At 47.4% G+C, this 22,674-nt stretch overlaps 1 protein-coding gene across 2 annotated transcripts in view; it reads left to right on the top strand.

Annotated features, from left to right (window-relative positions):
* The first annotated feature begins 892 nt into the window (after nt 1–892).
* Nucleotides 893–22,674, top strand: part of SLC28A1 (solute carrier family 28 (concentrative nucleoside transporter), member 1) — a 50,309-nt gene continuing 28,527 nt past the window's right edge. The window contains exons 1-8 of one of the 2 annotated variants that reach the window (XM_006885141.1): nt 893–988; nt 2,035–2,123; nt 3,221–3,223; nt 3,464–3,552; nt 4,824–5,007; nt 7,916–8,057; nt 9,560–9,673; nt 11,020–11,097. In XM_006885141.1, the coding sequence (XP_006885203.1) occupies nt 893–988; nt 2,035–2,123; nt 3,221–3,223; nt 3,464–3,552; nt 4,824–5,007; nt 7,916–8,057; nt 9,560–9,673; nt 11,020–11,097 (795 nt within the window). The remainder of the gene's footprint in view (nt 989–2,034; nt 2,124–3,220; nt 3,224–3,463; nt 3,553–4,823; nt 5,008–7,915; nt 8,058–9,559; nt 9,674–11,019; nt 11,098–22,674) is intronic. The other variant, XM_006885140.1, reaches the window with a different exon arrangement.

The raw sequence follows: 22,674 nt of genomic DNA, 5'->3' as shown, positions 1-22,674 counted from the left end.
ACTGCCCGTCCTTCTCCAGCAGAACAAGCTGGTGGGTTTGAACTGCGTGCCTTTGGGATTGCAGGTTCTCAAGGCTGTACGTCTTTTCAAAAGCAGACGGCATCCTGGACTGGCTGGCTACTGCTTCAGTTAAGTTAGGCGAAGGGGAAGGTAATGCACAATCAGGGGTTGATGCTATCGCACTCCGCTCTCATTAAGTCGGAACTGACTCATCGATGCCCTGCCAGTGGGTTTTCAGAGACTGTAAATTGCACCGGAGGAGATTACCCGTCTTCCTACCTCAGAGTCACTGGTGTATTTGAGCTTCCAGAGAGGTGCTGCCTTTGGGATAGCAACTTAGGAATTGTATTGATTAATGGCAAGTAATGCTATTAAGCAAAATATCTACCAATGATTGCACAGAAAACAACATGATTTGTAAATCTTCACGGACCTAAAAGAAATGTTATTGGATATATTAAAAAAGAATATATCCCATTTCCTCTCAACACTGAAAATAAACCTGTAAAGTATCAACTTTGAGGTTGCAGCCAAGCATTTTAATAATTATGCTACTAGGGCTTCTCTTCAGAAAGAAAACGATACATACATACACAAGCTTATCAGATAGATGCACATGCTGTACGTAATTTCTTATTTTCTTGCTCTATTTCCGCTTGATCTGCTAGGATTTATGAGGAAATGCCTCTCCAGCCTTCCCTCCGTGTGCTGAGGGAGCTAGGGCTCAGGCCCCCATGAACAGGGGCTGTGGAGCTCTGAGGCGGTGGAGATGCCTGGGCCGGGCTCAGATATCCTTGCCTCTGTCTCCTCAGGCCTTTATCCTGCTTCCTCCCTGGCCTCTCCCTTTTAGCTTTGGGTCTTGAATTTGTCTTTTAGCTGGAAGATCTGACACATGGAAGAAGACTCGCCAAGACAAAGAGATTCTGTCTCTCTCACGCCCATGGCCAATGGTCTGGAGAACTTGGGGGCTGAGTTCCTGGAGAGCATGGTCTGTTCCCTTCCTCATCCGCCACATTAGCTTCCCGGCCTTGAACATAGCCACTAATCAGAGAGACCTTTGGTCCCCAGCTTCCTTCATGTCCCTCCTCTTGGACCTTCCCCTCACCCCTTTGTGTGAATATTTAGGAATACCCTATGTGTTTACCTTCTAGGCACAGAGTCCCTTTTATCTGACTCATTAAACACTTCCTGGGCTCCTACTATGTGCCAATCTAGCCTGCCGCGTCTGGTGGGGTGGGAAAGAGCTTCACGAGGCAGCGACATTTGAGCTGTGACATACAGAAAGATGAATGGTGGAGGCAGGGGGGTTCGCTTAGGAAGCCCCAAGTTTCCAGGAGCTCTCAGTCCCGCCCTCATGCAGGAATGGCCAGGCTGATTTGTCACCTCTTCCCCATCCTCCCTGCCATTGTACCACCTGATCCTGGGGTGCCCTTCCCACTCTGATGGGCCAGGATGGCCAGTGGCTGTTGAGTCTATTCCTACTCCTGGTGGCCTTGCGTGTTAAAATAGAATTGTGCTCCAGAGGGTTTCAATAGCTCCAGTTTTAGAAGTAGATTGCTAGGCCTTTCTTCTGAGACATCTCTGGGTATCCTAGAACCTCCAACCTTTTGATTAGCAGGAGAGAGTATTAACTGTTTGTACCACCCAGGGGATGCCACCCCATGGAAAACAGTTCAGTGGAATATGAGGTAGATGTGGTCTCCAGAATTGCCTGGATCCTTCCATAGAAGCTTCCTGTCAGGCCCCCAGCAGCCAGCCTCAGCAGAGCCAAGGTTTTCCCTCTCTTACTCAGACCATGAGCCCTCTGTGAGAAGGAACGGTGTCCAGCACAGAGACTTGCACACAGTAGACACTCAGTGACCTTAATGACATTGTCCTTTATTTAATTCCTGTGCACAAGTCTGGTCCTCTCCCTGGCCCATTCAGGACATACTGTAGGTGCACTGGGGGTGGCAGAGCCTCTAACCTCCTCAGGTCCTTAACTCTACCTTTTGTGTAGGCTGGTGGCTGACCTTGATCTTCCTTTGCTCCTAGGAGGAAGGCCAGGCCCCTGGAAGCAACCAGAGCCCTACAGAGGTTGTGAGCAGCTGGAGTGAGGCAGGACCCACGCGCTTCTCCAGATGGTAAGTGATTTCGGGGAGCAAGACGTGCTGGCCTGGGGAAGGGGTCAGTGTGTGGAACAGCGACTGGAAACTGACCTTCTGACAGAGGCTTAAAGCTTTGTTGAAAAAAGGAGAAAAGGTACTCTCGCCAACACCCACAGCCAAGTGAGCTCTGGACCTGTTACCTTGGAAACAAGCCAGGCCAGAAGCTCCAGATCTGCTCTTAAGCAGCCAGAATGGGATCCCACTGGGATCCCAGCAAATATAGTGGGCTCCTCTAACTGAAATGAAGTAGAGGGCTCTGAACCAGGACAGCCTCCCTCTCAGCCTCGCTCATCTGCCTTCTCTCCTGCTTGGTCTCTGAGGAGCCTCAGGGAACTTGATTGAAAGCCCCCGGGCTGGACCAGATCCTTTCCTGAAGCTCTAAGAGGAAAAGGGACTGGATTGAGGTCATACAGGGGACAAGTGACTGCCAGCCTAGAACTCAACCTCCTGAGCCCAGGTCTCGAGGTCCTCACTGGACAGGCCCGCTGAGCTGAGGAGCGCAGACTGGCCAGGGGAGATGGGCAAGGGACTCTTTCTGTGAGCCTCAGCATAGAAGGATTGGGAAGGAAGACCCTTCCCCCTCAGGAAAGTCTCCTTTTGGTGGGAAGGTGGTGAGAACAGAGGGAAGAATGGAAGGCTCTTCAGAGCAGCCACCGCCATTGATGTGGAGGAAGTTCAGTGAGGGAGCAGTGGACAGATGCTCAGCTTGCGGGCCCCAGAGATACTCAGACACCAGCCTTATCTCCAGGGACAGAAGAGTGACCACTCAGTGGCCAGTTGAGGACTGGCATCCAGCCTGGGCCCTGAAGAGGGTGAGCCCTGAGGGCTGCTGGATGTGGACCAGGTGTCTCATGTGCTCTCCAGCTGAGAGAAGGACGATAGATCTCCGTGCAGAACTGGTAGCTACTGGCTGAGAAGACATGGGCCTCAGGCCACAGCGCTGGCTCCTGGGGCAGGTGGCTGCAGGACAGGCAGTGGAGGCAGCCCCTGCTGTTGGCACCGTTCTTGTCTGGGTTGATTCCATCATGAACCCCAGAGGCAGGGGGGTCCCCAGTGGACAGTTCTCTGGGCAGGAGGTGCAGCTGGGTCAGGCACAGGGGGCACCAAGGCGTGGATGGCCTGAGTCACTTCCAGTTTGCTGGAATTGCCTCTGAACCTCAGCCTTCAGTCTAGTGGGAGGTCAAGGCCAGCATCTGGCTCACTCCATGTGGTCATTTAGGGACATACCTAAGCGGGTCTCACCTGGAGACAATGAACGTGCCCACTGGGTGGGAGTCTGGGAGTTGTCACTGACAGGCGCTCTGACGTTTCCACAGGAGCCTGCAGCCCGTCACACGAGCGAAGCGCCTGTGCAGGGAGGACGCACAGCTGCTCCGGTGGATCTGCACAGGCCTGCTGTGCACTGGTGAGCCAGGGCCCCGCTGGCTGGCCCAGGAGACCGCACTCCCCCTCACTCCAGCTCCTGACGCTCATATTTCAGTAACCACATCTCAGCCATCTCGGTCTCAGCCCACACGGCCAGTCACTCACTCATTCACCAAAAGCTGAGCACCCAATCAGGACCAGCTCCCAGATCAAAGCTGGATCTTGTTCCCAAGGGACTCCCTGATTAGTAAAGGAGAGAGGGAGTAGAAAGTACTTCCCCATAATTCAATAAGCCACCTGGAAGCACGTAAGGAAAGTTAGGGGATGATCAAGGAGGGCTTCCTGGAGGAAAGGTTAGCCAGATAGAGGGGAGAAAGACAATAAGAAGTAAGAACTGGCATCCTGTGAGGAAAAATCACAGGAGTAAAGGTGAAAACCACTTGGTTATGGGCAGGGCTCTGATAAACAGTCTAGAGCTATAAAATTCTAGGGAGTCCCAGAGGATGAGGCTGGAGGGACCTGAAAGGGCTGGTCTCAAGGTTCAGGGGTCAAACTCAGGGACTCCGGTTTTATCCTCAGGAGCAAAAGTTCAAACAGGGAAGTGGCAAGGTCCAGCCAGGAATGGCAGGAGGGACTAGGAGGAGGAGGCTGAGGGCCACAGTGTACCTGTAAGAAGGTACATCATGAAAAGTGTGTAGGTATGGATGGACTTCAGAAATCTCTGGAAGGAGTAACAGCTCAATGAGGGAGCTGTCTGGGGACAGCGGTGGGGCTGACACGGGCGCCTGGAGTTCGCTCCCACATTGTTTATTCATGCTTGACTGCCCTTTCTTTCATCTCAGAATCCCCTTACCCCATATTGGAATGAAAAAGCCAGTGAGAGACATCTCACTCTCTGCTTTCTGCTCTCACCCTCCTTTCTTGGGGCATAAACTGACTGGGTGATGGAAGGGGAGAAGGGGAAAGATATTCCCAGGAAGAAACTGTCATTGGCTGGTAGTTCAGAATCAAATCCTGGCATGCATATGGGGACTCCTTTAGGACTGGTCCATCTCTGTGTCCCCAAGAAGGAACTCAGAAATGTTTTACAGTTTGCAAAGCCTTTTTCATGCATATCTTGTCAGTTAATTTCATAACACCTGTCTGACACAGCAGGGGTGTCTCTTAATTTCCAGATGAGGAAACTGATGCTTAGAGAGTCAGTTGGCTGCCCTCCAGCTATGGTGGGGGTGAGGAGGATCCAGGCAGGGGCTGCAGGGATCTGCAGAAGCTGGCATCCCCCTGAATCCTGTCTCTGCACCCCCACTCCAGCATTTGCTGCCTTCCTGCTGGTTGCCTGCCTCCTGGATTTCCAAAGGGCCCTGGCACTGTTCATCCTCTCCTGTGTGGTCCTTGCCTTCCTGGCCTACAGCCTGCTAAAGAGGCTGCTGGGGCCAAAGCTGACGAGATGTGTCAAGCCTCTTGGAAATTCCTGCCTGAACATCTGGTTCAAGAGGTATGTGAGCTTCGAGCCCTGAGGCGTGTCAGGAGGCATCCACTAAGGGATCCCAGGCAGGCCAGGCGAGGTCCTCAGCTCTGTCCCACAGGGCTCCCTGCAGAACACAAGCCACACCGTGGCCGTCTGGAGCCCAGAGCACGATTTTCTGGGTGGCTTCAAAATGAGCAATGCTTTATGACACTTGGCTACCTTCTAGCTGATTTTCTGCCCTGGTTATTAAGGTTCATCTCTGGGAACAAGACTCAACACCTTCCTAAACTGGAGATCCCAGCAGGGTGGGCCTGTATCAGTGTCTCCCATCAGATCACTAGGGGTACCTATAGGACAAACCATTGTCAGGGAGTCTGATTCAGCAGATGGGTTGGAGTCCAAGTGTTACTATTTTTTACTAGCCCCCAGGAGATTCTGATGTGTGCAGTCACAGCTTTGGGTCACAGTTTGGGAATCTTGCTTTACAAATGGGGTTACTAGGAGCTCTGGGAAATTCAAAGCACAGGAGAGAGGCTAGGGAGGAGAGCCATCTAGTCAACTACAACTCTCAGCAACTCTGCGAACAACAAATCTGACCCTTGCCTTATCCCGTGCCATCCTCGCCATCTCCGATGTGCCCCTGCCCACTGTTACAGCCACCGTAGGTCCATCTTGTTGGGAGTCTTCCTCTCTTTCTCTGACCCTCCTCACCTTTCCCAGCATGATGTCTTTTTCTGAGGTGGGGGGAGGTTTCTGTGCTTTAAAAAAACCCCTGATTTAAAGACTCCCACTCTCTTTTAAGTAGTCTGTTTTATCGCTGAAGAAACTGATGGTCAAAGATATCCAATAACTACCCCAGAGCAGTCATATCAGACACAGGGGCATTGAACCTATGCAAAATCTGAATTGTGATAAAAGGGAAATCTTCATATATACATTATGCTTATTCAGAATGACTACTTTTCCCTAAGTTACTCTAGAATAAAGTTTAGAAAAGATGGGGGGAAAGAATGTACTATTTGTGCACGCAGGAATATAGAAGAACCTCAAAACAACTATGCTAAGTGAAAGAAGTCAGGGTCAGGGGAGGCGAAGAATATGCACTATATGATTCCAGATAGAAAATTCTGGAAAATTCAAGTAATCTGGTGACAAAACTCAACCAACCAACCAACCAAAAGTCAAATCACTTGTTGTCTTGGTGGAAGAAGGTGGAAGAACGAGAAGAAAGGGGCTCTTTAGGGGAGTGATGGACTTGTTTACAAGGAGCTCTGCTGTGTTAAAGCATTCAAATGCTGATCAGAAGGTTCAAATCCACCAGCTGTTCTGTAGGAGAACCGTGAGTCAATCTGCTGCTGTCAGCATTTGCAGCCTTGGAAACCCGGTGGGGCTCCACTCTGTCCTGTGAGTCATTGCAAGTCAGAAGTGACTTGACAGTGGGTTTGGGTTTTTTATTGCACGCACACATTGTCTCAGTTGTGGTTTCCAGGTGAATTCAGGTGTTAACATTTATCAAAATGGAAACGTGCCGTTGTGTTCATGATACTACTTTGAAAGTTGTTAAAAACACATTTAATTTATTTAATTGTGATTTTTAACAAAAGTTTACTTGGATATAAATATAGACTCATCTTTATCCTGCATTGCTTCTGGTGGCTTCAAACCACCAAATTTGTGTTTAGCAACCCAGTTCTTAATCTCTTATGGCAGCAGGTCAATGCTGTTAAAAAAACAAAACAAGATACATATTTAAGCTTTGTTGTTTTTTAAAAATTGAGTCAACTTGAAGAGAAATGGTACATGAAGACACGTTTGTGTCGGATCCACAAGACAAGGCCGAAAAACGTGCCTATAGGACTGGAGGTGAAGGAAGTTTGGGAAATGAGGGGAGACAGCTTTCTTTTCCCCCGTGGTGATCATGGCCTGAGAGACTTTGCAGCCACAGTGATGCACTATATGCTTCCAGATAGAAAATTGTGGAAATTCAAGTCTAGTGACAAAACTCAACCAACCAACCAAAAGCCAAATCAGTTGTTATCTTGGTGGAAGAAGGGGAAGAATGAGAAGAAAGGGCTCTTTAGGGGAGTGATGGACTTGTTTACAAGGAGCTCTACTGTGGTTAAAGCATTCAAATGCCAATCAGAATTCATTAAGATCTCTTGGATTAAGATCTTGACTCTTCCAGAGCCCTTTCTAAACTGGATGCTCTTGGATAGGTTATTTAGTCTCACTGTGCCTCATTTCATCACTGGAATAGGGGTAGTATCAGGGCGTAGCTCAGGGAACTGTGTGACTTCAATGAGAGGATGCATGGAAGGACTGGGCATGCGCCTGGCATGCCCTACGTGTTCAATGAACTTTCGCCATTATGGTGAGTATCCAATGAATTAGTAAACAGCTTGGGACTAGACCATGGGTACCTGATACCCGTACTTGGGTTGTTCATACACTTTAGATTGTCTCCTCATCCCAGGGAGGGAAGAGTTGCTGGCGAGGCTGGGTGCAGTCTTCGATCTTAGCTTTCAGAGACCACCATTCCAGACCACCATTATTGCTTCTGGGCTGTTGGATCCCAGAATGCTGAGTCCTGGGCCCCAGGCCCACCTGAGCCTGTATGGTCAGAGCATCACTGCAGCTGTGAGCATCCTGTAAACCTTGACGGAGCCTTTCCACGTGCACGGTACTGTGCTGAGCTCTGTACACACATCCTCATAGTTTATCCTCTTGGCAACCTTGGAAAATAGGCTCTAGGTCCCATTTTACCAATGAGGAAACAGCCTCAGAGATACTCCAGGCCTCAGCTCATCTATATGCTGGCCTTCTTGCTGTGTTGTTTTCCTTCTCACCTCACTAGCCCCAAGCGAGCTTCCCTGCAGCCCTGGTAGTGCCGTGGGGTGGGCCGTGTAGGTGACACCCCTCTGCTCCTCCTCTGCAGGGCTCTGGGCCTCGCTGCTTTGGTGGGCCTGGTTCTGTGGTTGATCCTGGACACCGCCCGGCGACCTGAGCAGCTGGTCTCCTTCGCAGGAGTCTGCATGTTCATCATCCTCCTCTTTGCCTTCTCAAAGCATCACCGTGCAGTGAGTGTTGGGTCTGAGGGTGAGGCTGGAAGGCAGCGGAGAGCTTCGCTGCTCTGCCTGTGGGCTGGGAGTTGGGGCAGGGGGTAGATGCTTCTTCTGGGACCCTTGGGGAAGCTCAGTGCATATGGAGTAGGCTCATTGGGAGACTGCTGAAGGTCTGGACAGGACTAAGTCAATATAGAAGATCGCCGGCTGGCCCATCACCTCTCCGAAGCAGAAACCCTCAAATCTCCAGAAGACAGGAAATGCTGCCCCTGGGAGCCTGCCTGGAAGTCTCTCCCAACACAGAGATTTTTCATTTGTTTCTTTGGTGATGTGTCCTCAGGTCTGTAGGCTCAGAAGCCCCTCAAACATCTGTCAGAGAGCCAAGGGCTTCTTGGAGCCCTTGATGTTGTCATTGTGTGCTGTGAAGTTGATTCACGGTGGTCTCTAGGAGAGAATAAAACTGCCCTATAGGATTTTCTAGGCTGTAATCTTTACTGGGGGCGAAAGGGGGGAATCCCATGAGCTGCTTTTTTGGGAGAAAGATGAGGCAATCCATTTCCATGAAGGTTTACATCCCTGGAAACTTGATGGAGGGTCACCAATTAAAAGTAACTTGATGGCACTGGGTTTGTCAGGGAGCAGATGGAGTGATTAGTATGTTCAAAGTGCTGGCAGCGGAGCACATAACTGTTATCCAGCTGGAATCATCAGTGGTTCCCAAAGTGTGGTCCTCAGAGCAGCAGTGCCACTTGGGCACTTGGTATAAACACAAATCTCAGGGCCCAGCCAAAGTCTCCTGAGTCAGATGCCGCAGGATAATCTGTTGCAGCAGGAGTCTGTTTCAACAAGCCCTCTCGGTGCTTGGGGTGAGTTGGTGCAGACACCTGTGCATTAGGGGGTGCTCAGCTCCTTCTCTCTCACTTTACTCGAGCCACCACTGATCCTAACTGATGCCAGGTCCTGCCCTTGTTTCACATTGTGGCTGAAGTCTCCTCAAAGCTCCAGCCAAGCCTCTAGGAGGTGGCCACACACGCCGCACTTGGCCTCCCAGTGAAGGGACTGGCAGGTGCTAGGAGGGAACAGTAGCTCTTCCGTGTCAGCTCTTCTCTGCTATGGTGGGTCCTCAAGGGAGCGGAGGGGTTGAGTTTTAGAGGAGAGAGGACAAGAGTCCAGGCAGATGGACCTCAAGTCATTGAACCAGACAAGTTAGGACCTGGACAGGCTGGTGTTCAAGTCCAGAGTGCAGATCCCAGCCCATATGCCAGCTGCTTCTACCCAGTGATGACCTAGGGGGCTGTGCATGGCATTTCAGCACCCAGTTATGGCACACTGACTGTATAGGGCATACCGCTGACAGTGTGGCCTATTCTGGGCCTTAGCGTGGGGGTCTGAGCACTGGTAGCAGCCCCTGGGATCAGGCTGAGCCTGGACCCCTCCCTGCAGATGGGGCCAGGGCATCCCCTGTTCACCACCCCCCCTCCACTGTGGAGTCCTCAAGGTCCTTCCTATTGGTACAGGTGTCCTGGAGGGCTGTATCCTGGGGCCTTGGGCTGCAGTTTGTGCTTGGCCTCTTTGTCATCAGAACAGAACCAGGGTTTATTGCGTTCCAGTGGCTGGGTGACCAGATTCAGGTGTGTACCCGGGGCCCTGCTGGCTGTCAAGGAGTGGAGTGGGAGCCTCTCAGGCTGGGGGAGGTGGGCGGTCACAGGGAGGGACGGGGTAAGGATAGGTGTCTGAGGGTCAAGTCAGGCAGACAGCAGAAGGCCGGGCAGTGCAGCTACCAATGTCCTCAGGCTGGTACCAACCCCTAATGACCAGTCCATCCAAGAGCTCTAGTGTGGGAGCAAATCCTAGGACAAAGAGGGGCACCTGAACACCACGGCATGTGGCCCTCAGCAGTCACTATTGTTGTAAAACTTAAACTAGTCATATAGAGTCCTAAACTTACAATAGGGAGTGCTGGTGGCCTAGTGGTAAGAAGTTATGCTGTCATCCCAAACGCATGTGGTTCAAATCCACAAGCTGCTCCAGAGGAGAAACATAGTTAATCTCTTCCCATGCAATCTACCACATCTGAAAACCCTCTCTTGGAAGATCAGCTATGAGCCAGTTTGATAAAAAACAACAACATTATAATGACAACAAGCTCTAAAAAGGTTGCGAGTCATTTACATTTTGAAACATAGATTTTAATTATGTTGTTGTTGTTGTGTACCGTAGAGTCAGAACTGACCCATAGCTGACTCCCCCGGCAGGTTTTCAGAGGTAGTTAATTGCTCAGGAGGAGATTGCCCATCTTTCTCCCATGGAGCAGCTGGTGGCCTTGAACCAAGTGCCTTTGGGAATGCAGAGCAGCTTCTTGCCACTAGGCCACCACTTAATCATGTACAAACTTCCTCCTTAAAACAGAAACACCTGTCATTGGGTCTATTCTGACCCCAGTGACCCTGTGACTGTTATAGGTGACCTGTAACTGTCCTGTACAATCTCATAGGTTTTCCAAGGCAGTGATTTTTACTAGGACCAACCATCACATGTCTTTCTCCCATGAGGGGTTTGAACCACTGACTTTTTGATTAGCAGCCAATCTCAGGGTTCCTACCCCCCTCATCCCATCATGCATTTCCACATCCTCTTAAGTGGGCATACATAACGTGGAACAGTGTGTCTGGAGCGTGCACTCTTTTGGCCATGCCGAGGATACACAGAAGAAAGACTGAGTGTTATTGACCTGCTGACGTGGTCCATTTTATAGATGGCAATAGCAAGGACTGGGCAAGAGCAGAGACTTGCCCTGCAGTTACATCCCAACGTCAGGATCTAAATACAGCTTTTCTATAGAAGTCTAACACCAGGGCTGGGCTTGGCCCTGCATAGTGGGGAAGACAAGGCCTCCAGCTCAGCTCCACCTGGGCCTTCCCTGCCCCCTTCGTCTGTAATTATAATCTACATGTTCTGTTTTGCTTTCTTCTTCCAGATCTTCCTGAGCTACACCGTGGCTGGCTCCAGCTTCGTGTTTGGGGAGGCCCTGGTCAAGGACGTCTTTGCCTTTCAGGTCAGCTCGACTCTTGGCCTGAGAGGCCTTTAGCAGCTGCTGTGCAGCTGCCTCCAACCAGTGGGGAGTTTGAGCTAGTCAGGCTGGGCCAGGACTGAGCAGAGATGACAGGGCTGAGCGCAGACAGAAGGAATGGGGAGGACTCCTGCAGGGCAGAGCCCGTTCTGGTGAAGTCAAGAAGTTGACATGTGGAGGCCCCGAGAGAGGTCCTGGCAGAGTGTTCACCTCATGATACAGCTTTGTACAATTTACACAGTAAGCCCTTTCTGCGTTCTTTTTCATAAGTGTTCTGCCTTGTAGTACTACTGGGGGGCTAAGGAGGGGAAACAAAGGGGACAGGGATGGTACCTGCAACCTTAACCCCTAACATGCTGCAGAGACTCTAGTCCTAAAAGAGCAGTTTTCAGGAATCCTTAGTTCAAATGATCTTCACACAAAGTTCCTCCTCCATGGCCTCTGGGAGGCCACCTCCTCCAGGAAGCCTACCCTTATTAATCCAAGCAGTCATTCATTCCTCTGACGCCTTTAGCTTCATTGCCTTTCTTAACTTACTCCCAAGAAAAATTTGTTGTGCACAAAATAATATAGGAGACATTAAGACACTGTTCTGTCTCAAAGTCTGAAGTCTGATAGCAGACACTTGACTCTAAAGCAGGGCAGCCTGTGACCAGTAGGCTCCTGCTTGATCATCTCCATGGAAGAGCTGTGACTCTAGGTCTTGTTGTTGTTGTTATGTGTTGTCGAGTTGCTTGTGACTCATTGTGACCCTATGTACAAGAGCCCTAAACCCTGCCCTATCCTGTGCCAACCTCACTGTCTCCAACACACTACCCCAATCCATCTCATTGAGGGTCTTCCTTAGCTCTAATTAACCACTCAAGCACTTAAAAGCCCTGTTTAGTAAGAACTTGAGTGTAGAGCTCCTCTGCTGGCCTCACACCCCAGTGGTCTACAGACCCTAACGCTTGCCCCAGACTTAAACTTTACTTCTAAAGGCCAGGCAGATACAAAGTGAGAGGGAGAAGGAGAAGGAGAGGGGGAGAGAGAGGGAAAGGGGGGGGGAGAGAGAGAGATACAGAGAGAGAGATAGAGAAGAAAGTGCTGACCCTCCCCCTTTCCCGACATGATGTCTTTCCCCAAGGTCTAGTATCTCCTAGCAACATGCCCAAAGTATCTGAGATGAAGTTTCACCACTACTGACTCACAGGAGTACTTCCCCCTTTGACGGTTCAAAGGCGGTCAAGATTCTGTGCCAGCGCCACAATTCAAAGGCATAGATTCTTGGGTCTTCTTTATTCATTGTGCAACCTGCGCGTGGATGTGAGGCAATTAACAATATCATGGTTTGGACTGTGGGCATATGTTAGTCTTTAAACTGACATCTTTAAACACAGCTCTAAAGCACTTTAAAGAGGTCCTTGACAGCAGATTTGCCCAGTGCAGTATGTCTTTTAATTTCTTGACTGCTGCTATTATAAGTCTTGCTTGTGGATCCAAGTAAAATGGAATCTTTCCTTAATGACCTCAGTCTTTTCTTTGCCTATCATGGTGTTGCCAGTTGGTCCAGCGGTGAGGAATTTTGTTTCCTGGTATTGAGGTATACTCCATATTAAAGGCTGTCGTCTTTGACCTTCTGCACTAAGTGCTTCGGGTTTTTATTTTCTGCAAGCAAAGTTATGTCATCTGGACAGTGTAGGTTGCTGAGTGCTCCTCTGATCCTGCTGCCACATCCACACAGAGTCCAGCTTCTAGAATGCTTTGCTTAGTGCATCAGGTTGACTATGTGTGGAGAAAGGATACAACTCTGATGCACACTTTTCTTTATTTTTGGTCAACTTGATGGCACCTCACAACCACTACTATGGTGGAAATCGTTATGATCGAGTATTCCCTGGACCCCGGTACCAGATACAAGTCACCAAGTACAGGTTCCTGGGATTTCTGCCTTTTTATTACTGATGCTAGCCATCATTTTCAGAGCCGCCTACCTTGTTGAGGGTGTTGGACTCGGGAGACATTCAGCTTGAGACATGGACTTGGCCTTGAACTTCAGGCTGGTGTGGAACTAAGGCAGGACTCCAGACATCTTCTGCCTACTGTGCCCTGATTTTTTTTTTCGAGTTCCTCTCAGAGTCAGGGTACTTGTGTGTATCAGTAAGCTCGCTGGGGAATGTCCAATCCATGCAAGGTAGACTAATAATATCAGACCTGCAAAGAAAGGGGATTGTAGGCTAGGATCCTGTCATCTTTGGAATCTTCTTGTTCCCTTTGTGAATTTACCTATCACGTTTCTCTGAGACCAATTCTGTGTAGAAAGAAAAACTTCTGTCAATCCTCTGAAAGTTCCCTAATACTTGCTTAGCATAGTGGGGGGACTGCTCCCTTCACAGTTGCATGAAACCAAGAAGACACCAAAAGTTTAAGGGAAGAAAGATGAAAGTCTTGGAGGAAAGTGCAACCAGGATGCTCCTTAGAGGCAAGGATGGTGAAACTGCATCTCATAGACTGTGGGCATGTTGTCAGGAGGGACCAGGCCTTGGAAAAGGACATCATGCTGGAAAAGTGGAGGGTCAGAGGAAGAAAAGAAGCTTCTCAATGAGCTGGATTGACACAGTGACTCTGACAACAGGCTTGAGCGTCTCAGGGATGAGGATGTTCAGGGCAGGGTTGGGGTGAGCTGGTGTTTATAGTCAACAGGACAGCACTTAACAACAAGAATGGAGATCTGCTCCAGACACAGCCACAGACAGCAGCTTCTCACCAGTTAAGCAGCAGCAGTATAGTTGATTGAGGCTCATGGTGACCCACACGGGTCAGAGTAGAGGGCTTTCAATGGCTGTGGAAGGAGGTCACCAGGATTTTCTTCTGAGGCACCGCTGAGTAGACTTGAACCCCCAGCTTTTCTGTTAACACCTAAGTGTGCTAAGCATTGAACCACCCAGAGATCCCACCTTTGTATACAGATGGGGTCAAGCAAAGCCCTCAAGAGCTTCGGGGATTGGGTTGTCAGGAGTCAGACAGGGCCAGCCCTGACTTGAGGGTTACACTGTCAGTGTCCTGTGCTTCCTGTAAGTACAGCCAGCAGCATCCCTAATAACAATAATACTTTAGTGCAGTAGAAGCCAAGGACTTTGAGATTGGCTGTTCTGTGAGAAGAGAAATAGCAAGTAGGATTGTTTATCATTAACCATCTTCAGCATTTCCCTAGCAAACACTAGCAGTTAGTTCCTTGACCCCCTGGGAGGCCCTGTGCTCTGGACAAATTCCTAGGCAGCATCCCAGCCAATAGCAGCCTTAGAAAGGTTGGGTTAGTGACAGAGGACATTAGACAATGCTCTCTTGCTGTGGAAGGAATTTCCTTTCCTGTTGTTGTTGTTGTTGTTGTTGTTGTTCTGTGCCACCGAGTCGCTTACGACTCACAGTGACCCTATATGTACAAGAGCCCCAAACACCATTCTATCCTGTGCCAACCTCACCATCTCAAACACACTCATTCTCACCACTCCAGTCACAGAATCGATCCATGTCATTGAGGGTCTTCCTCTTCTGTGCTGTCCCTCTACTCTCCCAAACATGATGCCCCTCTCCAAGGACCAGTCCCTCCTTGCAACATGCCCAAAGTATGTCAGACGAAGCTTCAGAATCCTTGACTCCAAGGAGCATTCTGCCTTCACTCTCTCCAGGACAAAACTGTTCTCCTAGCAGTCCATGGTATATTCAACACTCTTCCCCAGCACCACAGCTCAAAGGCATCAATTCTCCTTCTAGCATCCTTATTCACTGTCCAACTCTCCGATGCATTATAGCCTGGATCAGGCGCACCTTTGTCTCCAGCCTGATGTTGTTGCTCTTCAGTACTTTTGGGAGGTAACCTCACAACTGACTTATCCAGTGCAATTCATCTCTTGATTTTCTGGCTGCTGCTACCAAGCGTGTTGACTGTGGAGCCAAGCAAACTAAAACTGTTAACTATTTCAATCTCTTCACCATCCATACTGATGCTGCCAATAGGCCCAGTGGTGAAAATCTTTGTTTTCTTGATATTGAGCTTCAATCCATATTGAAGACTGCAGTCCTTGACTTTCTGCAGCAAGTGCTTCAGGTCCTCCTCAGTTTCAGTAAGCAGGGTTGTGTCATCTGCATAATGCAGGTTGTTGATGATTCTTCCACCAGTCCTGATGCCACATTCCTCCTCGTGCAGCCCAGCCTCTCGGATGATCTGTTCTGCATACAGATTGAAAAGGTATGGAGACAGAATACATCCCTGATGGACCCCTTTCTTGATTTTGAACCATCCAGTATCTCTCTGCTCTGTTCTGATGACTGCCTCTTGGTCCAAGTATAGGTTTCACATTAGCACAATCAAATTCTTCTCAGTGTCAGCCATAGCTTGTTGTGATCCACACAGTCAAAAGCCTTTGCATAGTCAATGAAGCACAGATATACATTCTTCTAGTATTCTCTGCTTTCTGCCAAGATCCATCTAACATTAGCTATAATATCCCTAGTACCATGACCTCTTCTAAATCCAGCCTACACATCTGGCAGGTCTCCGTTGACATATTGTTCCAAATGTTTTTTGGATAATTTTCAACAGAATCTTGCTTTTATGTGATATTACTGATATTGTTCGATAATTTCCGCACTCTGTTGGACCACTTTTCTTTGGAATGGGAATAAATATTGCTCTCTTCCAGTCAGTTGGCCAGCTGGCTGTCCTCCAAATTTCTTGGCACAACTTAGCACATCCAGGGCAGTGGTCTGTCTGTTTAAATATGTCAGTTGGTATGCCAGCAACTCCTGGAGCCTTGTTTTTTGCCAATTCCTTCAGAGCAATTTGAACTTCCTCCTTCATCACCATAGGCTCTTGCTCATATGTTATTTCATGAAATCCCTCTGTGTCAGCCAAGTCCTTCTGATACAGTGACTCTGTGTACTCCTTCCATCTTCTTTTGATACTTCCTGGGTCATTCAACATGCTACCCAAACTATCTGTAAGTATTGCCACCCAAGGTTTAAATTTGTTTTTCAGCTCCTTCAGCTTAAGAAATGCTGAGCAAGTCCAGCCCTTTTGATTTTCTGACTCCAGCTCTCTGCACATTTCATTATAGTATCTTGCTTTGTCATCCTGAGCTGCCTTTTGAAATTTTCTGTTCAGCTCTTTGATTTCTTGATTTCTTCCTTTAGCTTTGGCTTCTTGGTGCTCTAATGCATCCTACTAATGGCAAAACTTCATTCACATCCTACCACCTTACATCACACACACACACACAAACACGAGTTGTTTGCTTAGTCCTAAAGTTGTTGTTGTTATGTGCTGTCAAGTCACTTGCAACTCATAGTGACCCTGTGTACAATCGCCCTGAAACCTGCTCTACCCTGTGCCAACTTTACTGTCTCTGACACACTTACCTCATTACCCTAGTCACTGAATCAATCCGTCTCATCAGTAATCTTTCTCTCTTTCTCTGTCCCTCCATCCTTCCAAGCATGATATCCCTCTCCAAGGACTGGTCCCTTCTTGCAACATGCCCAATGTATGTCAGACAAAGCCTCAGAATCCTTGCCTCCAAGGAACAGCCTGGTTTCACCTTCTCTAGGATGAATATGTTTGTTCTCCTGGCAGGCCATGGTATATTCAACACTCTTAACCAGCACCACAGCTCAAAGGCATCAATTATCTTTCTATCATCCCTAGTCATTCTCTAGCTCTCTCCACATAGCAAGCAATTGTGAAGACTGTTGCCTGGATCAGGTGAACCTTAGTCTCCAGAGTGATGTTGTTACTCTTCAGTACTCTGGACAGGTGCCTGACAGCCGACTTTCCCAATGCAACTCGACTTTTGATTTCCTGGCTGCTGTTGCCAACAGTGTTGATTGTAGAGCCAATCAAACTAAAGCTATTAACAATTTGAGTCTCTTCACTGTCTATCAAAATGCTGCCCATCAGCCAAGTGGTAAAAATCTTTGTTTTCTTGATGTTGAGCTTCAATCTATACTGAAGGCTGCAGTCCTTGACCTGCAGCAAGCCCTTCAGGTCCTCCTCAGTTTCACCAAGCAGGATTGTGTCATCCTGCATAACACAGGGTGTTGATGCATCTTCTTTCAGTTCTGAAGCCACATTCCTCCTCAGACAGCCTAGCCTCCCAGATGATCTGTTCTGCGTATAGATTGAAAAGGTGTGGAGATAGGATAAATCCCTGGCATATCCCCTTCCCAATTTTTAATCATGCAGTGTCTCCTTGCTCTGTTCTGATGACTGCCTCCTGGTCCAAATTTAGGTTTGCATAAGCACAATCAAGTGTTATGGCACTCCCATTCTTCTTAGAGTTGGCCACAGTTTGTTGTGATCCACACAGTCAAATGCGTTTACATAGTCAATAAAACACAGATAGGCATTCTTCCGGTACTCTCTGATTCCAGTCAAGATCCATCTAACATTAGGAATAATATCCCTAGTACCATGACCTTTTCTAAACCCAACCTGCACATCTAGTAGGTCTCTGTTGATGTGCTCTTCCAGTCATTTTTATATCATTTTAAGCAGAATCTTGCTTGCACTTGATAGTAATGATATTGTTTGATAATTTCTGCACTCTGTTGGGTCACCTTTTCTTGGAATGGGAACAAATCCAGTTGGTTGACCAGGCTGTTGTCCTCCAGATTTCTTGGCACAGAAGAAAAGGAAATAAAATCCACAGGAACCAAAATTTGACCTTAAGTCTGTCCCAATCAAATTTCAAAACCATGTTAGGAAGAGGTTTGAGGCCTTGAACACCAATGAGCGAAGACCAAATGTGGGAGGATAGCAAGAATATCATCCATAAATAATGCAAAAGGTCATTACAAAGGCAGTGGAAGAAGAAAAGACCAATATAGATGTCAGACAAGACTGAATATTGCACTAGAGCACCAAGAAGCCAAAGCAAAGGGCAGAAATCAAGAAATTAAGAAGCCGAATAGAAGATTTTAAAGGGCAGCTCAGGAAGACAAAGCAGTGTACTATAATGAAATGTACAAAGAGCTAGAGTCAGAGGGCTGAACTCACCCAGCATTTCTTAAGTAGAAGTAACTAAGGAACAAATTCAAGCCACAAATTGCAATACACAAGGATGCTTTGGGCAGAAGATTAAATGACCCAGGGAGCATTAAAAGAAGATGGAAGGAGTATACAGATTCACTGTACCAAAAGGAATTGGCTGATACAGGAGAATTTCATGAAACAATATATGAGCAAGAGCTTGTGGAGATGAAGGAAGAAGTTCAAGCTGCTCTGAAAGAATTGGCAAAAACAAGACCCCAGAAATTGATGGCATACCAATTGAAATATTTCAACAAACAGACACTGCCCTGGATGTGCTCACTAAGTTCTAACTCTATAACTTTGCTCTTAACACTGACACACACTTGCTTAACAATTTATAACATTCAACATTTTAGCTGTAATAGCTTCATTTTATTTCTTTTTTTTGTAAAAATAATTTCTTTTAGCTTCATTTTCTTTTTTACATTATACTGTTAACACTAACACGTTTGCATATTCTAACATTCAACCCTAAATTTCATGTTACATTTCTAATATGCTAAACAGCATGCCACCACATTCTTACCTCTCATCACACAACACATCAGACACGATCCCTTATAGCCAAACCTGAGATAGCAAATTTATATTCTTCCTTTTTTTAACATTCAGCAGATTAAGTAATGCTCTTAGCCTTATAGACTCTATTTTGTATTTCTCATGATAAGCTCTTAACAGTAAGTGAGTGAAGTCCTGAGTGAGGCAGCTGAAAGAAGGGATGTGGGGCAGGGGAAGCCGGAGGCCTCTGAAGAGAACATGGCATCTACAGAGGACTGTGGAAGTCTATGGAGGCAAAGTGAGAATAAGAGAGCAGAGTGCCGAGGGCATTCTGGGTGAAGGGACGGCGTGCGTAGGAAATCAGGAGGCAGGGTCAGGGAACACAAGAAATCCAGCTTGTCTGGAACAGGAGTGAGTCCCTTCTGCTTTTCTGTGGTGTTGGTGCTCGAGTGGACACGGCAGCACTTGCCTCTGAGGAATCTTCTGACCTCGAGTGTGGCCTGGGGCTGGTGACAGTGCAAGCAGTGGTTGGCAGAGGAGATGGAGTCAAGGGGAGTTTGTCTGGGCAGTTATAGGAAGTCAGTCTCCTGAATTTGGAAGGACATTGAATGTAGCAGGCTCAGGGAGGAAGTAAGTGAAGTCTTTAACACCTGGCCTTTGAGAGTTCTGTCCAGAGAGGAGGGGTATCTTTAGGCATTTATCATACAATCAAGGCCTGTATCTTGGTTTGTTTAACATACTTTGAACAGGCGTTAGAAAGGACCAGTCCTTGGGAAAGGACATCATGTTGGATAAAGGCAGATGCTTTGAAAAAAGAGAGGAAGACTGTCAAGGAGATGAGTTGACAAAGTGACAGCAGCTATGGGCTCAAGTGTATCAGAGATGATGAGGGGGCAGGGTTAGTTATCCTATTTTTTTTAACAATAATGGTTTTGTACAGTATTTGTCTTTATGAGAACAAGTTAGTTCACTCAGCAAAATGTTCTCTAGCATCTTCCATGTTACATAGCATTTTAAAAACTATCATCGTTCCTGAGTGCTGCATAGTATTCCATCATGTGAATGTACCACAATTTCTCATTCCATTCATTCATTGATGGACATTTGGGCTGTTCCCATTTTCTTGCTCTTGTGAAAACAGTGCTATGAACATTGGTGCACAAATATCAGTTTGTATCCCAGTTCTATTTTCCTCAGGGTATATTCCTATCAGTAGAATAGATGGAACATACAGAATTTCTATATTCAGCTCTTTGATGAAATGCCAAAACTGTCTTCTCGAGTCGTTGTACCATTTTACCATCCCACCAACAGTATATGAGAATACCAGTCTCTTCACATCCTCTTCAACATTTATTATTTGCTGCTTGCTAAACATTGCCACTGCCACTGAGGTGAGATGGTATCTCATTGTGATTTTGATTTGCCTCTCTCTCTTGTTGCCAGGGATTTTGAGCATTTTTTCATGTCTATTGGCCATCTGAATGTCTTCTTCTGTGAAAAGTCTTTCCATGATTTTTGTCCATTTTGTAATCAGCTCATCAAACTTTTTATTGTGGAGGCCCTGTAGAATTCTGTAAACTTTTGTTATGAGACCCTTGTCTGAGATGGCATTGTCAAATGTTTCATTCTCAGTCAGTAGGTTTTCTTTTCACCCTATTGGAAAAAGGTTTTGGTGCACACAGGGACTTAATCTTTAGAAGGTCACACTCATTAATGTTATCTTCTCCTTGTTGTGTATCCATAAGGATTTTTAGTGGATGCCTTTTCTTCAGATATAAATTGCTGGTTCTTTCTTCAAGGCACTCTTGGTGTATTTGAACTTGTAACCTTTCAGTCTGCAGTCAAACAGGTTAACCATTTGTACCACCCCTTTCACACCCCTAGGGTCTCCTCTCCCTGGATTGCTGTTGTTATAAGCTATTGAGTTGGAACCAACTCACAGCTGACTTGTCAGCAGGTTTTCAGAGGCAGTAAATCACAGGAGATGGTCCATCTTTCTCTTGAGGAACAGCTGGTGGACTTGAACCATGTGCCTTCAGGTTGCAGTGCAACTCCTTATCTCTAGGCCACCAGACGTTTTTCTCCCTAAATAGTCACCAACTAATCCAGAACACCATCTGCTCCACTGGAGAAGGATGGGTAATCTCCTCCTTGTAATTTATTGCCTCTGAAAACTTGCTTGAAAGTCAGCTATGGGTCGTTTCTGATTCAATGGCACACAACAATGCAGAACACAGCTTCCCTTCCACAAGAATCTTACTGCACAGGTCAAGGTCTCTTGGTTGCTGCCAAGAGAAAGTCCCACTTCTGCACTTGGGTCCTGCTGCCCCAGTCACTCCCCTTCCTGTCTCGAGCTCCCCTCTGCAGCCCTGCCAGGCTGCGTACAACCCCTGGGATGATAAACTGGACAGGCCGTCCAGATGGCACATGATCCTCTCTGAACTCTCTCCAAGGGAGAGCAGAATGGCCTCCTCCCATGAGGTGTGGGTGCTTCCAGGGCAGGCAGCAATCAGTCACAGAGTAGGAAAAGTGTGTTCCCTGTCAGGTGGCAACCCAACTACAATGAGGTTGGTGGCAGAGAGAGAGCGCGGAGCAGTTCCAGACCAAATCCCTATGTGCTGCAGCATCTTCTTTCTGGAGAGAAAGGATTAGCATCTGAGGGGAGCTTTGTTATGACTGATTGTGTCCTCATGTTGTAAATCCCAATCTCTGTGCCTGTGATCTCATAATTATTGTTGTTGGGTGCTGTCAAGTTGAGTAATGACTCATAACGACCCTATAAACAACAGATCTGAACCCTGTCCTATCCTGTGCCATCCTCACAATCTCTGACACATTGGAGCCCATTGCTGCAGTCACCGTGTCGATCCATCTCATTGAAAGTCTTCCTCTCCTTCACTGTCCCTCCACCTTTTCAAGCATGATGTCCATTTCCAAGAATAGCCTCTCTTAGCAACATGCCCACAGTATGTGAGGTGAAGCTCTGCAGTCTTTGCCTCTGAGGAGCACTCTGGCTGCACTTTCTCCAAGACGTGTCTGTTTATTCTCTGGACAGTCCATGAATGATTTGTCTTTGTTATGTTAGTGAGACAGGATTAGTGGAGGGCGTGTGAACATACAAACCCACTGCTCTGGGGTTGATTCTGACTCACTATCAGACTCCTGAACCTCGGGCTTAGCAGGAGCCGACTGCTTCACCTTGTCCGAGTGGCTGGTGGATTTGCCCAGGCTGTCTACATGTTGGGCTGCTAACTTAAAGGTCATTGCTTTGAAAATCTTTTGAGATATAAAAGAGATGAAACAGGTCAGTGAGAAAAAGATATGGGGGGAGGTACATGCCAACCCACATGGAGATCACCCAGGAACAGAAGCTCAGACGAGACAAGACCTTTCCTCCAGAGCCAACAGAGTGAAAACTATGCCCGGAACCAGCACGCTGACTTCAAACTACCAGCTTCCTCAACTGTGAGAAAAGAAATTTCTCCCTGCAAAGGCTATCCAGTTGTTGTATTTCTATTGTTCCAGTTCTAGATAACGAGGGCAGGATCTGGTACTGAGAAGAGGGGTTGTTGCTCTAACAAAGGTCTAAATGTGGAAGTAGTCTAGAACACGGTAGAAGTCGTTTTGGAATAGGATTAAAGCTGGGTAAGAGGCCTTATAGTAAAAGCCTAGCTTCCTCTTGAGCTTACTGTTGGTAGCATTATGGACATCAAAGGTGATTCTGAGTCTCAGAAGAAGAGTTATAGAGAAAGTCTCCATTGTATTATAAAATGCTTATGACACCCTCAACTGAATGTGGCTAGAAATGTGGACATTATATGTGCTTCTGCTAAGGTTTCAAAAGGAAATGATGAGCATGTGAGGAAGGGTGATGCTTTTTTACGCAGTGACAAAAGAATGTGTGTGAACTATGTTCAAATGTTTGGTAGAAGCTATAATGTGTAAGTCATGGACTTGTGTATCCGGCTGAGAAGATTTCATTTTTTAGTTTT

This window comes from Elephantulus edwardii, unplaced genomic scaffold (genome assembly GCF_000299155.1).
Source record: "Elephantulus edwardii isolate Elephantulus edwardi_28Jun2011 unplaced genomic scaffold, EleEdw1.0 scaffold00041, whole genome shotgun sequence".
Classification (NCBI taxonomy): Eukaryota; Metazoa; Chordata; class Mammalia; order Macroscelidea; family Macroscelididae; genus Elephantulus; species Elephantulus edwardii.
This window is presented reverse-complemented; position numbering and strand designations above follow the sequence as displayed.